General features: G+C 39.8%; 1 protein-coding gene across 1 annotated transcript in view; it reads right to left on the bottom strand.

Annotated features, from left to right (window-relative positions):
• Positions 1-320: 320 nt before the first annotated feature.
• LOC124110310 overlaps positions 321-19,282 on the bottom strand; it is a 31,056-nt gene continuing 12,094 nt past the window's right edge. Inside the window, exon 7 of the mRNA XM_048384624.1 lies at positions 321-1,395. Coding sequence (XP_048240581.1) covers positions 1,095-1,395 — 301 coding nt within the window. The 3' untranslated portion in view covers positions 321-1,094. The remainder of the gene's footprint in view (positions 1,396-19,282) is intronic.

Raw genomic sequence — 19,282 nt, forward strand, 5'->3', positions numbered from 1 at the left:
CTGGTCGGCAGGGAGTGAGTAGGTTGTCCATGTTAAGACTGCGGCATGCTATATCTGTGGACTAGCGCAATAAAACTCGCATTACAAGCAGTCACACACACTTGCATAAACTTGCACAAACGTCCCTATATATATAACAGACTTACATGTATCTAAGAACTGTCTAACATGTAGTTGAATTAATAACCAAAACATATCGGTTGATGGACAAAGATAATTTTTGGAATATTAATGTTTTATTTCGGAAGGAATGTAAAAACGCATAATCACACATCTTCAAAGCTTAGAGTAATAATTATTACTAACAAAGCAGATAAACTGAATATATTTATCAAAAATGCTGATTGATCAGTTGATAAATCAAATATTGTGAAATGTTATGGAATAAGGATTTACTGGAATGTGTATAAAATGGAACAAATATAGAACACATTTTCAAACTTTAGAGAAATCATTTCCAAAATAAAGTGTATTTGTATACGTCCGCCGTTATAGAAACACTGGTTAGTCTCACACTGAATATACAGACCACTATTTTATTTCAAAGGAATGTGAAAAAGCATAACCAGATATGTTCAAAGCTTAGAATAATATTAATTCATAACAAAGCAAGTAAACTAAATATAATTATCAAGCAAGCTGATTGATCAGGTGATACTAGTAAACGAAACTTTGAAAAATGGGGTGGAATGAGGATTTACCACAAAGCCATTGAAAACACAATAGCTTTTGATGAGCGTACTTGTGAAAAGAGCAATTGCCCTAAACCTTTTTAAACATCATGATGGTGCTGTGAGAGTTATGTGTCCCCTGGTGACAGTTCGGGTTCGAACCACCTTGGAGCAATAAATCAGAAAGTGAAAAACGCAACTGTGCACACTGCACCGAAAACAAATCACTGTTGCTGGACACATGCTGCACGTGAAAAGCTAGATCCCAGGTTCTTTAAAAGCACACACGAAAATGGTCATCGGTCACTTGTTCAATCGGTTACATGTTATAACTGATAAGTGCAAATGCGCATTGACCGCTCTTATACCTGCGAATAATGGTATATGCTGCAACAATCTGAAACACTAGCTTGTGTGTTGTCTCTAGGCGTTAATGTATGGATCATCTCCACTGACCGAGTTGACGTACGAAGGTCCTTCACTACTGTTTATGTGACCGTAGCTATGCTCGTCACCGTCTTCACTTGCATTACGTTGAATTCCATTGTAGATATTTCTTTCAACATCATGGCTGAGGCCAGAATATGTGTTGGTGGTGCCACTGGTGGGAATAAGGTCATCTTCTCCCTGGGGTCCATTAGGGATGCTCTGCACACCATAATGAACTGACGTTTCAGTATTAGATGAATTACCGTGCGAGTTCCTGGAAAGCTTGTTTACCATGCTGCAGCAATAGACGTTTTGCATACGATCATTGTATAATATTAACAAGGTTGCATTTTGACTCCATAACCAAGTGCCATAATATCACACGTATAAATCAAACAGTTTGATGTACTTACATATATATGATGAGCGCCACGATGATGAGACCCATGATACCACACACAACTGCTAAGGGTAAAACAATACTTCCATTGTCTGAAACGAGATACATGAAGCCTTTAACGTGGATATTTCTGCTTTTGTCAGTGCCTTCATTGCACAACGAGCTCTCGCGTGTATACACACACACGTGAATGCACACTCTTACACAAAATTATTTCCATATTTCGTATAACAATGTCATTGGTTGTCGTTATAACATGTACATAAAGATACCTGTGTGTGTCGTTGACAGGGCTGTAGAGGTAAGGGATGTCATTGTGTCGGTTGATCCCTGAGCAGTAATATTGGCTGTTCTTTCAGACAGTGTAGAGATGCCGTTGGATATCCGTAGCGTTGTGGCTTCTGACGTAGTTAGTGAATATGTATGGTAAATGAAACATAATGAGTGATTTCCTCTGTGGTTAGTATGCATGGCCGTCGCTGGTCTTAAGAGGCGATCAAATAAATCGGGGTGGTCAGGCCCGCTGACTTGGTTGATTGTGAATCTATGTATCCTGATGGCGTGTGGATCGTTGCTCACAAATAACAATGACTGGATTGTCTGGTCCAGTTTCGATTATTTACAAACCGCCATCCTATAGCTGCAATAATAGTACGGCAAACAAACACCGAGAGACCAAATCATACTATTTCTTGTCCTCTTAACAGAATAGGAACAATAGATAGGGATAGAAGTCCACTTCTCGTTACTAATTAAACATCGGACAACTCATTTCATTCAGTCAGGGACCGCCTACGTGGTCTGGTGGTAGAGCGCCCGCCCGGAGAGCGGAAGGTCCGGGTTTCGATCCCCGGCCGCGTCATACAAAAAGACGTTAAACGATGGTACTTGTTGTTACCCTGCCTGGCGCTCGGCATTAAGGGGCTAAAACAAGGACTGGTGGGCTCGGAGTCAGTATACTGTGCCTGAGTGGGGTATTCATGTTAAACTGCGGCATGGTATCTCAGTGAGCTAGCACTATAAATCGGCATCTGACCGGACTAGTACAAGCAGCCACACACACACACACAGACATGCACGTCGCAATATAAGCGCAATAATCTAGGACGCGACGTTAAACCCCATTTCACCTCACCTCATTCAGTCATGCTCTCTGCTCACACCTTCTGGGGCAGTGCTGTACTGATGTTTTAACGTATTGTACAGGACAGTCTATGTAAGCTATTACACGTTCTTGTAATAAGATACAGACTCAGGAAAACTCAAGGTAAAAACACTGTTGCCATCGACCACACTTGTCTTCTCAAATGCGTGTCATCAAACATGTTCATACTCATACGTACATGTATACCCAAACAAATATAATGGTAAGCCATCTGATCACCGTTGACCAGGGTCATGAAACATCCTCATCAGGTGACACTCACCCATAGAAGTCGAAGGTGTACTTCTTGTTGTTGTTGCAGTGGTCAGTGTGGCCACAGTACTTGGACTGGTTGCATCTTGTGAACGTGATGACGCCTGTGTTGACGTGGGTACTGGGGTGGTTGATGCATCCAATGGTTGTCGCTCAGAAGTTACGTTCATTTGACCTGAAGCTGTGAACAATCATTTTTGTAGCAGTCTCTAGGTTCAAGTTCCATGTTGATCTTAAATAAGTGATGCAACTTCTGGTATAATATGTGTTGATACCTACTGCATACCTGTTAAGTCATCATATTTTCTTAGTATATTACGGAAAATTGTTAAAAGATGGCTTCTTTTCATTATGGCTACACTGTACGTTTCCTTTAATGGAACCAGCAGTTCTTGAGAGGCTGTCACAATTGTATTTTTCTATATAATAAATTGAACAAATCAGAAACTATGTATATTTTATTGTCAGGATAGATTGGTTCATGAGAGAAATTTTATCATTAAATTGATCAGACTGGACTGACTGAAGGTAGATTGAAATAATTACATGTTTTCTCGGATAGTGAGGCAAAATTCAAATCAAGACCGGCATCAGATTCTATTTGTTAATTTATTTAATAATTGATGGTTATCAAATAAGGAGACACGTCAAAAGATAAATTTGATTTATACTCTCATACGTACCAGAAACATGTATCCATACATTTGACCCAGTCTGATCAAGGTTGTCATAGACTATTACTATTTCAGCAGCTGTTTCCGGCAACACCCTGTTGTATTGGTCTACATTCACGTTTGTCCAGATCTGTCTCCCGTCACCTGAGATGTTAAGCATCCCCGTCTGCATCCGCTCTTGTATCAATGTTACTCGTATATCCTGCCCTGTGATCCTAACAACACAGCTGCCGTTCACACCGACACTGCCAGGGAATCCCGGGGAATGGAGGTACACCAACCCGTTTACTGTTGTGCTGACTGAACTACAGATATTCATACTTCCTGTAACACAATGCATATAACAAGTAGAACAACTTACATGTTAGTATTCAAATTAGTGACATATTTTATCATAACAGGTCATATAAAGCAAATTGCTCCCATGTATTCTTGATTTCGTTTTGACGCCCGGTTGATCAAGGCTGAAGCTGAAACACACATGAATCACTGGAAATGGAAAAGCATTATTACCAGGGACACACTTAGGTCATGATGCAGGGGACAGTTGGCATGTAGTTCTAGTCAGTTGGCATGAGCGTCTAGTCAGCCTCTAGTCAGGAGGTTTAATCAGTTTGCAGTATCCTTTAGGTGGTAATTAAAAAACGTATGCTATAATTGATGGCAATGGTGGTGAAAGATGTTATGAAGGCAGTCCAGTATTTGGACCCGCTTCTTGTTTTGTTATGTCATAAATCACAAACAGGAGTCGGTGCAATTAAACGCTTACTAGGTAACGAAATATGGTACTCATACACGTGTAACCTTGACATGTCAAGATGCATTAATGGATATTGTAACGAACAATATTTCGTTCGCAAGAATAAACACAGTTATGAGGATGTCTATAAACCGGCACTACTACTACTACTACTACTACTACTACTACTACTACTACTTATACTACTACTACTACTGATACTACTACTACTACTACTACTACTAGTATTAGTAGTAATAATGATAAGGAAGAAAATTTATGGATGTCAACTTTTTCGGAGTATATGCTTACTCCTTCATCAGGTGAATAATAATAATAATAAGAATAATAAGAATAATCTGTGTAATTATCTGTAAAATGATGCCTGTTACCATATGTGTATCTCATACGTACATGTAACTATTGAAGAAACTAGAATTGTGATGATACGAAATAATCGACACAATAGATGCACAAAGCCACAATTAAATATGTGGCTGATCACGATACGTTCGATATAGTCCCATGTGACTTTATTTTCATATCCTAAAAGCCTGACACGATGGATGTTTTAAATGTAATTACATTTTTGCCTCAATCAGTTGTGAAATCGTGGTGGTGGCCTCAAGGAACTACACGCTCACCTCGAGATGTGAAGTCACGGACGACGTTTTCGATCCGATACAATCCAGACATGCATAACCAGTAACAGTTATCGCATGGTGCATGATAGGTTGAACCGCGAATCCTTGATAACACAAGTGTTAATTCTCTACAGAAAATATAAACTTGTTTGTTCCGTTTACTGACTTGCAATACATGTACGTGTTCTGTATGTCAGTTACATGTTGTCATGTTCCGATCTCCAAGCAGACACTCCATCCACGAGACCATGGAGCTAGTCCATCATAAGGCTCATCAGTAAGTCTTGCAGTGACATCAACAGGCTAACATACCATGTTGCAATGACATCAACAAGCTAGCATACCATGTTGCAATGACATTAACAAGCTAGCATACCATGTTAGTCTTACATTATTCCTGCAGTGTCTCGCAGCAAAATTAACAAATTATCAGATGTTTGTTTGTTTGTTGTTTAACGCCGCACCCAAGATCAGCAATATTCCATCTACATGACGCCAAATAGTCTGGGACAGACAATCCAATGATTTACATCGTGAGCATCGGCCAATGCAATTGAGATACGATGGCCTAAAATCAATCAAGTCACTGATCAGTAAGCCAGGCCACTTGATCCTGTTAGTCACCGCTTAATTGCTGAAGACCAATTCTAATGATGATAGGTTCTTAGGATGCGACTGGAACACCCGTTTTCCCCTATTATAATATGACATATCATAAGATTTCAGGCTAGAGGTGGGGCGTTCGCTCGTCACGCCGAAGATCTGGGTTCGATTCCCGACATGGGTACAATGTGTGAAGCCCTTTTCTGGTGTCCCCCGCCGTGATATTGCTGAAACATTGCTAAAAGCGGCGTAAAACCATACTCACTCACTCACTCACTCAGGCTAGAGGTTGCAAAAACAACAATGCACGTCACCACCCGTATATGTCGTCATACGTTTACGCACTATGATTAATCTTACTTTAATCTCACTTACACTCCGTCGCATCAGACTAATAGAGCCAAGTAGTATTTTTCTGATTTTAATCAAACCTAAATTTAACACATATATTTGTAAAAAATGTTGACAAAGCATGATGTGCGCATGAATGCACTGTATCCGATAATCGTGAAAAGCTAAATAATGTGCCAGCTTTACAACATCCTGCACATAATGGAATCTTGATCAGGCAAAGCAGTGCATGATAACACGAGCAACGTGCCAAGATGAAGAGTAGGATGACAGTTGGTTAGACAGAACAATCATTGCGATTTGTATGGGTGTTAGTATGTTCTACTCTAGGAACCACCATGTAGGAAAATACATGCTTCAATGAATGTGTCGTGCGAAATGCAGACAATAACAAGACTTGCAAAGAATGAGGTTAGATGTCGTGTACAACCACATCGACTGTCCATGAACGACAAACACCTGCTGTGACCAAATCAACCTTTGATAGAAAACGGAAAATAACATGGTTCTTGAACGTACAGAACATTCGCATATGTATTTATGATTATTGGGTTTATATCTAAAATCATGCTTATGGGTTTAATTGAATCAGAAAGTGATATAACTGAAAACAACGCATGCTGATTGCGTCGAGAAAGAACTAAACGAAGTGTCACCTTTGATACAGTTGTAGTTTACTTCAGCAGCAGCATCTGTGAAGTTACAGTTTGTTTGGGGTGTTGCGGTTATGGCTTCGTGGCATGACTGTTTCCCATTACAGTTGACGACCAGGCCATTCTGGTTGCTGGTGTAAACCTTACTACACGACTCTGTTGATTTCAGACGACATGTCGCGGCGTCTCCATCTCCATACGCCTCTTGCTCGACATGTATCCATTCACCGGCAGAACACTGAAGCTGTACTGTAAAGCTTCTCGACAACCCCTCTATACATCTGTTCCCAGTTCTGGTGTCACCTTTGAATATATTATAACCAGTCTCAGGTAAATACCACATTGAAACAAACATGCTGCAATCAACATTGATCTGGAAGTGACAGGTGCATCAATGTATTTATGACAATTGTCAATGTAATACTGTGTGTCTAAAATGAGACAATACATATGTAACTGTTGAGTCGTTTATAATAGCATTCCATTTGTCACTAGACATTGTGTGTATTTATGTATTTTTCTGACAATTAAATTATACAAACGAATCCCGTGACATTTTACAGAAGTGATGTCATGACTGACATTTCTCCGTCTAAGTCTGATACAGGCTATTGAATTAATAATGTAGTAATGGTCTCAAATCTATCAGAAATAAAAAAAATGTATTTGCGTAAATACAATTATTGACGCGAATTTCCATATCTGATGGACTGTTTTGAAATACATGTAACTTTATGCTGTTTGATACCACCTTATGTTTCCTTAACAAATCGTGTAGCAACACTAGAAAGTGTAAATGCAAGTGCGCTGTTACATTCAGTGACATCAAGGGAGTTGAACATTTAAGCTGTTGTGTTTTTGCATGTGTGTACTTTTAGTCACAACAAATCACAAGTACCAAGATCAAATGGCAAACATTGTCGCAATTTCTCGATTTCACTCAAAGATTAGTAAGCAAACACGTCCGGGAGTGACACTTTTAACATAGTGCACTCTGATGAAAATGCAGTTGCCAACACGAACAATCTTGGTACACGTACTGAAGTTCACAAACCAATGGAAAGTCTATCTGCCTATTTACTCACCGTGTGCAGCCAATAAGAAATACACACAAGCCATAAACACTCTTTCAGTATGCATAGTTGTTAAATGTCAGTCATCAGAAGTACACTACATCTTTTCTGTATGTCCGTGGATACACAACAGGTCGACTCTTTTCAGGCATTACATGTCGTAAAACACACCTTGAATCACAGACAATGTAAACAGCTCCACTTCTGAACACTTCAAACCTGTTAGCACGTAATCACTATATATATACATATACTAAGTATATATACAAGGAAACCTGTCCAAACTCTGTTCAGAACAGCCTCCGATAATATAACACATGAAAACTACATGTGTGTATGATTATTTTCCGTATATATATATAATCGTCCCGTATTGTGCTACTGGGGGCACGTCTGAATAGAGTACTGACACACATCTACGTAAACATTCATATGACCAGTGTTATATTATCGGCGGCATTCTGTGGGCAATTGTCCTGGGGCAGTAAAACCAGCCGTCGGTAGCCTCTGAATCAGAACATTCGATCTCTACCTTATCGAACCAATATCTGACGATATAATTAAACATTGGCGATTGATATGTGCTGCTTAAAACATTTACGCCATTTTCAAATTATTACATTAAATTCATTGATTTAAAATGTCATTTTATACGACAGGTTTATAGCGTCGCGCTTACCATTGCCTTTCATACCGGTGTGGTTGGAATGTCGCAAATGTTAGACATACATTAATGTGGTGACATGACCGTTTTGTCCCTTGTAAGCAATCCTAAACATTGCCAAGTTTAATTTCCTGGATTTCCGTGTCTCTCATTTCTTTTACTGCCACGGTATCGTATCCAAGTATACAAAACGTGTGGAACAAGATAATACTGACATTCTGATAAATGTTGCTCAAGTTACGCTATTCAATGCAACATTGACATTACACACATTGTAACATTTACAGGAAAAGCACGAAACTCCACAAAGAAAAAGTTCGTAACAAATAACATGATCACATGAATAGTATCACTCATCAATGTGTTATCAACTTATCATACCAGGAAAATGTATTTACATATTAATGTAAACGTGACTTCAGGAAAAGTATTGCTTTATGTCATAGTTATTTATCCACACATGTTGTTGTTATCGCGCTTGTACACCACGTCTGCATGCCGGTACCTGGGTTCAATTTAGCAGTCTCTATTTCGTAAATAACAAATTCTAAATCTGGTCACAAATCATTCACAACATGGACGCAACTTTGTGAATTAAGTAGTTAGTTTCCCTGATCAGAATGAGTACAGCTAAGACCACGAGCACCCGGTGTCTAATCGTTGATATGGTCAGTTAGACCCCGAGATGCGGAGTCCGAGTGGCCTCACCTTCTAAACCATGGACAATAATTAATACGATCCCAAACACTTAATCAAGGTCCTTTAAACTTTCTGTTGATGACCCTCTTCCAAACGATGCACATTTAAAACCTCTTTGTTTGACAACTAACTTTCGTTCAATGTACAGATTAAATAATATACAAAACACAAATACTACCATTAATAAACGGATACAATATTTGTCGTGGTGACAGTAAAAATACTTATATATACCTTTCATAGAATGTCGGAGACAAAAAGGATGTCCGATGCAATTCCTTATTTTGACTTGTTCCTTTAAGTTCCCGTGTTCTGATAGACGGCGGGATACGCCTCCCTTTTCGAGAACACCTGGTGTCCTGACTACTTGAAAGTGATTCAAAAACACATGCCTAGGATGTAGTCGGAATCGCACAAAAGTAGACTTTTAAGCAGAGATTTGTTAGGATTGTTTTTATGTCTGTGTTTATATCAGCTGATGGCGCATATAACGCACGTTTTATATCATCTAATTTGATGACAGAAAACAATACACATTTCATCATCGAGACATATCTGTTTCATGTGAAAGTAATGTCATATTTGAATATACTTAAAATTGAGACCTATCTGACGTTACGAAATGTAGTATAAAATAATAGATGATGAACAAAGATGATACACTGGAATATGAAAATTGTATTTCGAAAGGAATGTAAAAACACAAAACCACATATGTTCAAAGCTTAGAGTGTAAATAATTCATCTTAAAGTAGATAAACTAAATATTTTTATCAAGCATGCTGATTGATCAGGTGATTAACAAAACCTTGTAAAACGTCATGGAATAAGGTGGGGAGGTAAAATGCCACAGTTTAACATGAATACCCAACTCAAACACAGAATACTGACTTCGAGCCGACCAGTTCTTGTTTAAGCCCCCTGATGCCGAGCACCAGGCATGGTGACAACAAGTCCCATCTTTTAACGTCTTTTGCTGTGACGCGGCCAGGGAACCTGATGGCTTTACTTCAATGTGTATAATATGGCAAATGGAACATATATTCAAAGTTAAGAGAAATAAATAACAAAATAAGGTTTATTTGTTATACTTTAAATGTACATATTCGCCTTTATAAAGAAGATTGGCTGATCTCAAAGTGACTATATAGCTACAAGAGTCTAAAGCACAAGCTTGTGTGCTGTCTCTAGGTGTTAACCTATGGACCAACTCCACTTCCAGAGTTAACGTAGGAAGGTCCTTCACTACTGGTAATGCGACCGTAGCTATGTTCGTCACCATCTTCACTTGCATTACGTTGCATTCCATCGTAGACATTTGTCTCATTATAATGGTTGATGCCAGAATGTGTGGTGGTTATGCCACTGGTGGTAGTAAGATCATCTTGTCCCTGGGATCCACTGGGGGATGCTTTGCACACCAAGATGAGTTGACGTTTCAGTATAATGAGATGCACTACCGTGGATATTCGTCCTGGATAGCTTCTTTTCCATGCTGCAGCAAAACACGTTTTGCACACTGTTATTGTATAATCTTCAATATCATAAGGTTATATTTTGACTCCTCTCAAAGTGTCATATAGTTTCTCATGTACAAAAGAAACAGTTACTTACATACATATGATGAGCGCCACTATGAGGAGAACCAGGACACCACACACCACTGCTAAGGGTAACACAATACTTCCATTGTCTGAAACGGAATACGTGAAGCCTTTAACTTGAAGATTCATACTCGTCTCTCTGCGTTACTTGCGCAACACGGACTTACACGCACACGCACGGGTGCGGAAATCAATACACACGCATACAAAAACTTACTCACAATTATTTTAATATTTCTCGTGAAACAAAGTCATTGGTTGCCGTTATTGCATGTACATATAGATACCTGTGTCAGAGAATCATATAATCAGTTTCAAGACCTGTTATTCATAGAACTGCAGATCAAATACGAACAATTCAAAAACAAGGGACATAACTGGTGGGATGCGAAATGTCACCAAGCGTACGTAAACTTCGTGCGTTTCATGGCACTAACACTACCTGTGTTCGCCTTGCATACATTAAATTGTGTCTGTTTGTTTGTTCGTTGTTTAACGCCGCACACAGCAATATTACAGCTTTATGACGGCGGTCTTTAAATAATCGAGTCTGGACCAGACAATCCAGTTATCGACATCATGTGTATCAATCCACGCTATTGGGATACGATGTCATGCTTCAACCAAGTCAGCGAGCCTAACCACCCGATCCCGTTAGTCGCCTCTTACGACAATCATTTTTTACGGGAAGCATGGGTTGCTGAAGACCTATTCTACCACGAAGAACGCCCATTGTGGTTAATGTTGTGCAACGTCGGCAAAAGGCCACCCAATGGTGATCATATATTCAGCTCCTTTACGATCAATCTGCATGTCACTTTCGAGTATTTGAAAATACTCAAGTACTCTTCATGATAATTCATGATAAATAAAGCTAAATATCATGATAAATAAAGCTAAATAGCATAAGCCTTATCCCTAATGTTTTCCTTCAGATTTGGGGAAGCGGCAGTTCTGTATTTAATTACCGGGCTACGTTCTGAAAAATACAGAAAATATTGACTTTTACCTGTTGTTGTCATGTGTTATATTATCTGTTGCGGTCTTGACTAGAGTACGGAAACTATTCATACATACATGTACCTTTCCTGTGTTCTTATCGGGGGCTGTTTGTACAAGTTTCCTCATATATTTGTCACGTCTGAATAGCGTACTGGAAAATATCCACATAAACATGCATTTGCCTAGTGTTATTTTATCGGCGGCATTTATCTGTGGAAAATTGTCCGGGGGCAGTAAAAGAAGTATTCGCTTGCCTCTGAATCAGAACATTTGATCTTTACCAACATCATATCTCTTCCTAATCGAAGCTGACTCTGACGATTGAATTAAACACAGGCGATTGCTACGTGCTGATTAATGGAATGTCGCAAATGTTACATACATACATTATTGTGGGGACAAGACAGTTTTGTGCATTGTAAGTAATCCTTTATCTAAGTTTTATTTTCAAGATGTACATATATGACTGTGTTTTTTAAATTTGTTTTATGGTATCATGTCCAAATATACAAATAAATAGAATGACTTACTGACAAGTGTTGCTGAAGTTTCTATATTAAATGCAATATTATCATAAAACACATTGTGACATTTACAGGAAAAGTATGACACTACACAAAGAGAAAGTTCGCAACAGATTGCGTGGTCGCATGAACAGTTATTTTACCACTCGTCACAGCGCTATCATACCATGACAATGTTGGCTATGTACTTACATATCAATGTAAATGTGACTTCAGTAAAGTTATTTTTAGTTAACTGTCCACACGTGTTGGTTTATTTGCGCTTTTACACCACGTCTGTATGCCGGCATCTGATATCAATTTAGCAGTCTTTATTTTGTAAATAACGGATTCCAAATCTGGTGACAAATCATTCACAACATAGACGTGTAACTGTGTGAATTATGTAGTTAGTTTCCCTCACCAGCATGAATACCGTTGACTCCACGAACGCCACTGGTCGGTTAGACCCCGAGAAGCGGGGTCCGAGTTGCCCTACCTTCTAAACCATGGATAATTATGATCCCAAACATTTCATCAATGTCCTTTTTAAACATGCTATTGATGACCCTCTTGAAACTATATACACTCAAAACCTCGTTGTGTGCCCATGCTCGTTTAATGTACAGATTAATCAATGATATACAAAAAAATCAAATACTCCTATTTATAAACAGATAAACTATTTGTCGTGGTGACAGTAAATATTATTAAAATATCCATTGTATAGAATGTCAGAGACAACAATGATTCCCTAGTTTGACTTGTACCTTTACATTCCCCGTGTTTTAATAGGACAATTGACTTTCCTTTTCATGTGTCTGTGACAGGTGCCAAAGGTAGTAGTTTTAGTAGAGATTTGTTCTGATTAAAGAATTGCTCTAGGTCTGTTTTCCTTGTCTGTATTTACCTTACGTATATAAGGCTGATGGTATATACATATGGGGCGGGGGTGTAGCCTAGTGGTTAAAGTGTTCGCTCGCCACGCCGAAGACCTGGCCTTTATTCTCGACATGGGTACAATGTATAAAGCCCATGTCCCCCGCCGTGACATTGCTGGAATCTTGCTAAAAGCGGCGTAAAACAATACTCACTCTCTCACTAATGGTATATATATGGTATATACGACAAGACTTTTAATCACTAGCTTGTGTGTTGTCTCGAGGTGTTAAAATATGGACCATCTCCACAGATGAGTTACCGTGGGAATTCCTCTTGGATAGCATGTTTTCCTTGCTGCAGCATAAACGTTTTCCATACTGCCATTCTATAATAATCATAAAAATGGACTTCATATCCAATTATTATAGTATCTCGTGTATCAAAAAAAGAGTTACTCACATATATATGATGAACGTCACTATGACGAGACCTATGATACTACACACCACTGCTAAGTGTAACACAATACTTCCATTGTCTGAAACGAGATACATGAAGTCCTTAACTTGAAGATTTCCGCTTGTTTCCCTGCGTTACTTGCGCAACTAGGACTTTCGCACACACGCGCGCATTACGCATACAAAGGCATAAATACACTTACACACAAGTCGTTATTTCATGTACTTGTAGTAACAGTAAGTGGGTGAGTGAGTTTGGTTTTACGCCGCTTTTAGCAATATTCCAGCAATATCAAGGCGGGGGACACCAGAAATGGGCTTCACAGATTGTACCCATGTCTGGATTCGAACCCGGGTCTTCGGCGTGACGAGCGAACGCTTTAACCACTAGCCTACCCGACCGCCACTGTAGTAACAGACAGATACCTGTGTGTGTTGATGACAGAGTGTTAGACGTCCTTGTTTCATCTTCTAAATACGGAGCACCATGCAGGTTGAGGCTCTTCATGATAGAATTGTATTGTGCACTTTTGCACACGTTTATTTGTCCGATGATCCCCTTGTGAAGCATGCCAAGGCATTCCTCAGTTTTCTTAAACGAGCCAAGTATGTGGGACATGATCTCGATGTAAGTGTCGATTTTGTTGATGGTTCTGTACTGCTGGACGGAACAGAAATGAATGGGGACCAAGCAAAGTGCCATATCAAATCGGCCCAGACACAGGTTTTAAGGATAGGCTATCTGAACGACAACTGCATCGAGTCCAGTCCGAATGGGGGTCCTGAAACTAGAAAAAACTGTCAGCATCAATGCACCAAGGTCGCAGAATCACAGACAACAAAAACCTGTGAACAGACATACCTCTCATCTGCCACCCTCAAATCTGGCTTCTGGTTCTAGAAACAGTCTCAGGTCTTCTGCTGCAAGGTCTGTAACTATAACAAGGAGTGACCCCTTTGTTCATCCAGGCACATCCTCTCTGTCAAGAAGCACCATTGCTGGGTCGACAGCTTCCGGGGCAATTGCAGCAGGGAATGTCGTTGTTAACGGAGCTGCGCCTGGTATCAGAAGAGTTCCAGGAAACTCTGGTATAAGTCGGAATAATGGTTTGCATTTGAATACAGGGGCATCTAGCTCGGTTTCAGGACGGTTTGGCACAGGTTCTAGAGCTGCTTCTGGAATTCAGGATTGAGGTTTAAATGCAGGAGAATATAGTTCTGCTACTGCTGGTCGATATCCATTTCATTCTGGCTCTAGGGGTAGTCTGGGTCCCTCGACTGGAAATCATGGCGCTGCGCTCGTGGATGTTCAGGGCACTACTCAGAGTAGATCTGGAGTTCGGGGGACTCTGAAGGGTTTGCGTGGTGCATCACAAGTGCCACTTAGTGGGCTTCTTTCTGGGTTTGATTTCGGACAATTTCCTTCTGTAACCAATCCACAAGGAAATTCGGCCCTTTTACATCCAACGACATTGTTCTGAACATTATCCTTACACCCCAACCATCAAACCAGGGGTGTGTCCAGCGTCTCGCAGCTCTGCGGTATGTTCACGGAGACAGTACTGTAGCCAGGATGGAGAATGCCCAGGTTCAAGCAAGTGCTGCTTGCATGGGTAGCGCATGTCGTGTCTGTGTTCAGCAAATTCTTTCCCTACCCAAAATGGCGACTGTTCCTTTTCTACCTCAAAGAACATTGTCACAGTTCCCAATGATAGGAAAATGTTATGTTTGGCGGTAGATATGCTTGTGGTCATATCAAACGCAACCTGTTCATATTCATGTCATGATGCTTGGTTTAACGAACATGCTTACATAATAGCGCACGGTCGTTTCACATTTGCAGAAAATTCACCTGTTGTTGCGCAAGGTCCCTTCCCAAGTTGATGATGGAATTGGTGCTCCTGAAACGTATGGGTTGTATGCACCAGAATGCGAATGTTGTAAAATGGGACTCGAATCCCATAATTACCTTTCTTTATGCTTTAAGAATAATGTTTTACCTAAATTTCGCGTTATTTTCAGTTGTCATCTAAACATTTGAATTCATCCATTGTATCATGAAGTATAACAATCCAGATTGACGAATTGTCTGCTCACAGCTAATTGCGTAGCAAACATATTCATGGCATTGCGTACTTAGTATAACTCTCAATATCTTAACTGACGCGCGAAAACAACACAGTGTATTTTTGTTTCGAGAATGGTCCCTTGACAGATTGCAGTTGCATGTGGTTCTATTGGTGCTGATGCTGTCTCGGTTCCGTTAGGGACCCTCCAGCTTCAGCTCCAGTTCCTACCCGGAATATCAAATGGTCGACCCCTTTGATGACAGTATCAGACAGGAACACATTGTTTGGGCGCTTGTTGAGTATGTTCTACTTCCAGATGAGAGTGGGTGTGATGAGGGAGCCTTTTGGTATACGTCCTCACAACTGATGCCATTCAATCGTTTGCTTCCCTTGTTACCCTGAGAAGTTGTCTGGTCCAATTGTAATAGCAGGAACAAGATGTGTCTATCATATACATTTCTGGGATCTGTAAATAGCCGAGTGACCCGTGGCGATGCCAGATTATGCTGACTTAAGCTACATTATTTATATTCACATATTGTTTGCAATAGGTAATTCATAAACTGTTACAGACTCAGATGTTTAGCAATAGCAAAGGGTACATTATACAGTTTGTTTCCTTGTTTGTTTTTAAAGCCGCACTTAGCGATATTCCAGCTATATGACGGCGGTCTGTTAATAATCGAGTCTGGACCAGACAGTTCAGGGATTGACATCATGAGCATCGATCCACGTAATTAGGATACGATGACATGCCTCATCGAAGTTAGCGAGCCTGACCACCCGATCCAATTAGTTGCCTCTTACGACAAGCATAGGCGCCTTTTACGGTAAGCATGGGCTGCGGTAAAAGGCAACTATGCTTATCGAGGGGCGACAAACGAGATCGGATGGCCAGGCTCGCTGACTTGGTTGCATCATGCAGACAAAGATAACATGTCTTCATATTGTCAGACTTTCTAAGAATTGGCTTAAATTTGTTTTCGAAATATGAACGTAAAAACAGGTGGACACACAAAAATAACGATACCACTTATTATGAAGAAAGAGGTCAACAAAAATAACTTCACAGACTGGCTATTTAATCATAAAAAAACTGTACACAACGATACGAAATCAGTGACGTACTTCGCCATAACAATACAACCAAGTCCCGCCCACTCTATTATCCTCCAGTCAGGAAACAGTAGCCCGCTAGTGGGCGTGGCCTATTGTTTCAAGGTTAATGGAAACACAAAAGAAAAGATATGTAATTTATTCATTCATGCGTAACTGAATAGAATTCTTTTACAAATAACCACTTGACATATGAGGTAGTTGATGCAGAAAGGGGCCTGGTTTTTTGGTTGTTTTTTTTGTTATTTAACGCCTCACCCAGCAATATTCCACATATATGACGGTGGTCTGTAAATAATCGATTATGGACCAGATAAGCCAGTGATTGACATCATGAGCATTGATCTACGCAATTGGGATACGGTGACATGCAATCAAGCAAGTCAGCGAGCCTGACCACCCGATCCCGTTAGTCGCCTCTTTCGACAAGCATGGGTTGGGCTTCGGAGTTTTCTTGACATAATTATGATATCAATTATGGTATTTCACAAATAGTAAATGAGAAGTACTGTCCATACATGTATGTATATTTGATCAGTAGGAAGAAAGACTTGCAGATACAAATGGTGTGACAAAACATTTACACATAACAGGCGGTAACAATATATCGTTGTTGCTGTGATATGTGAAACATGATAGAAAACCATAATGATGCGGCTCTACAGAGATATGTCTTAAACACGCAGAACACTTATACTTACACCCACGCACACCATGTAAATAAACCCGCTCCAATAGCCAACTCTGTAACAAGCGAATGATTTACTTTTACTGGCGCTTCATCAACCAATTCATTACAAAGACTTCACCTTATGTCATCGCTGATTTTCAGTGGTCCATTGTATATAATTTTCACATCTTTTTTGCCCTTTACGCTAACTAGAATCAGTTTCGGTGGATAATCAAGATTGTTTATTCTCTTGCACTGACTTTATATATTTACACAACTGACCATGTGTTATTGCTTTGAGCCTTCCTGATTGCAAATATTTATCAATATTGTTCCAGAGACACATAATATGTAAGATATGGATTACAATGTTGGCAAACTTATAATAACAGTTACCAGTCGGTCGAAGTCTTATAATGTTAAAATACATTGAAGCCTTCATAAAATATATTTGATTTTCAAGTCAGTTTCGACCTCATATATTTGATAGCGTGAAATTCCGCTCATCATTCTCAATTTTACTGTCATATTCCTGTCGCAGATAAATAATTTCTAACCAAATTATCAATTTCAGAGGCATACATTTGAACCATTTATGTTGATTAGACAGGCTGCTCAAAATGGCTCGTCCCGATTAGGAAAATTGTTGGACTGTCAGCATCTAACAGGTGCTCGCCGGTTACGCTAATATGTCTTTCCTCCCGCATTAAGCTTATTGAGACCTGTAGCCTGTTCGAAGTAGGTTTATGTATATAGTAAGTTGTAGATTGTGTTTAGGTGTCACATTACCGTTTTTATTTGATCGTGTTGCTTGTTTGTTGTGTAACGCCGCACTCCGCAATGTTCCAGCTACTTTGTATAGGACAGCGGTAGCTAGATAACATTGTCTGGAGCAGGCAATCCTGTGATTGACATCGAGAGCATCGATCCACGCAACTGCGATACCGTGACATGCAATGAACCAAGTCACCAAGCCTGACCACCCTCTTCCGTTAGTCGCCTCCCTGTTGGGTATTTGATAATCCCTACGGGTGTACTACTACTACTTCTACTGCTACTACTACTACTACTACTACTACTACTACTACTACTACTACTACTGCTGCTACTACTACTACTACTACTGCTGCTTTTTTCCAGCAGAAAAGGTGTTTAACCTTGATTGTTACAATAAAGGATTTGTGCTTGCAGCATGGGAGGAGATCGATGTGATAAATATTGTCTCCACAGGAATAGAAATCCCCTCCCGAGGAGTCACAAGAGTACTTAAGCACAGAAGTACGTGTGAAGGTAGTTTTTTATATAGGAGACAAACGTACTGTTTTCAATGTAGAGCTATTTTACCTGATTTAAATGCGTTAAATTTAATTTGGAACCGAATGTTTATCTCCATTCTGTCATGACGATATACAACGCGAACACTTTGGTGTTAGCAAATATATTGAGTGAAGCGTCATGGGTTGAGTCAAATGTTTTGAGTGGGTTGTCGTTCTGAAATACGGAATCACCGACAACTGCCTGTAAAACAAAAAAATGGCGCTGTATATACCCAAGCAGTGTGTTTACACCGTAATATGCCAAATCCCAAGCTCTCTGTTGCCCCAAAACTTAAAATACATTCTCTTTGTAGATTTCTATCGTGCTTTCTGCACGAAATATATTGCCACACATCTTTTGAATATTGTAGCAACCGCAAATTTTGTAACCTGTAATTGTAGATTTAATTATTTAAACATGCCATCCGACAATGACTAAAAAGTACTATTCTATGAATATTAGCTTCCGCGGTGATGCGGCGGTCAAATCAGCTGTTTCAGTCAGAGGGGATTTATTGTCAGTTTATAGCCTCTGATTGAGAAATCAGAATCTAGTAATTTCCAAATTCATGGTAGAAAAACGCTAAGCGCCAGACAGAAGTACCATCTTTCAAAGTCTCTTGGTATGACGCGGCTGGGGATCGA

The sequence above is a fragment of the Haliotis rufescens genome, unplaced genomic scaffold (genome assembly GCF_023055435.1).
Source record: "Haliotis rufescens isolate VD_foot unplaced genomic scaffold, xgHalRufe1.0.p SCAF_5, whole genome shotgun sequence".
In the NCBI taxonomy this organism is placed as follows: Eukaryota; Metazoa; Mollusca; class Gastropoda; order Lepetellida; family Haliotidae; genus Haliotis; species Haliotis rufescens.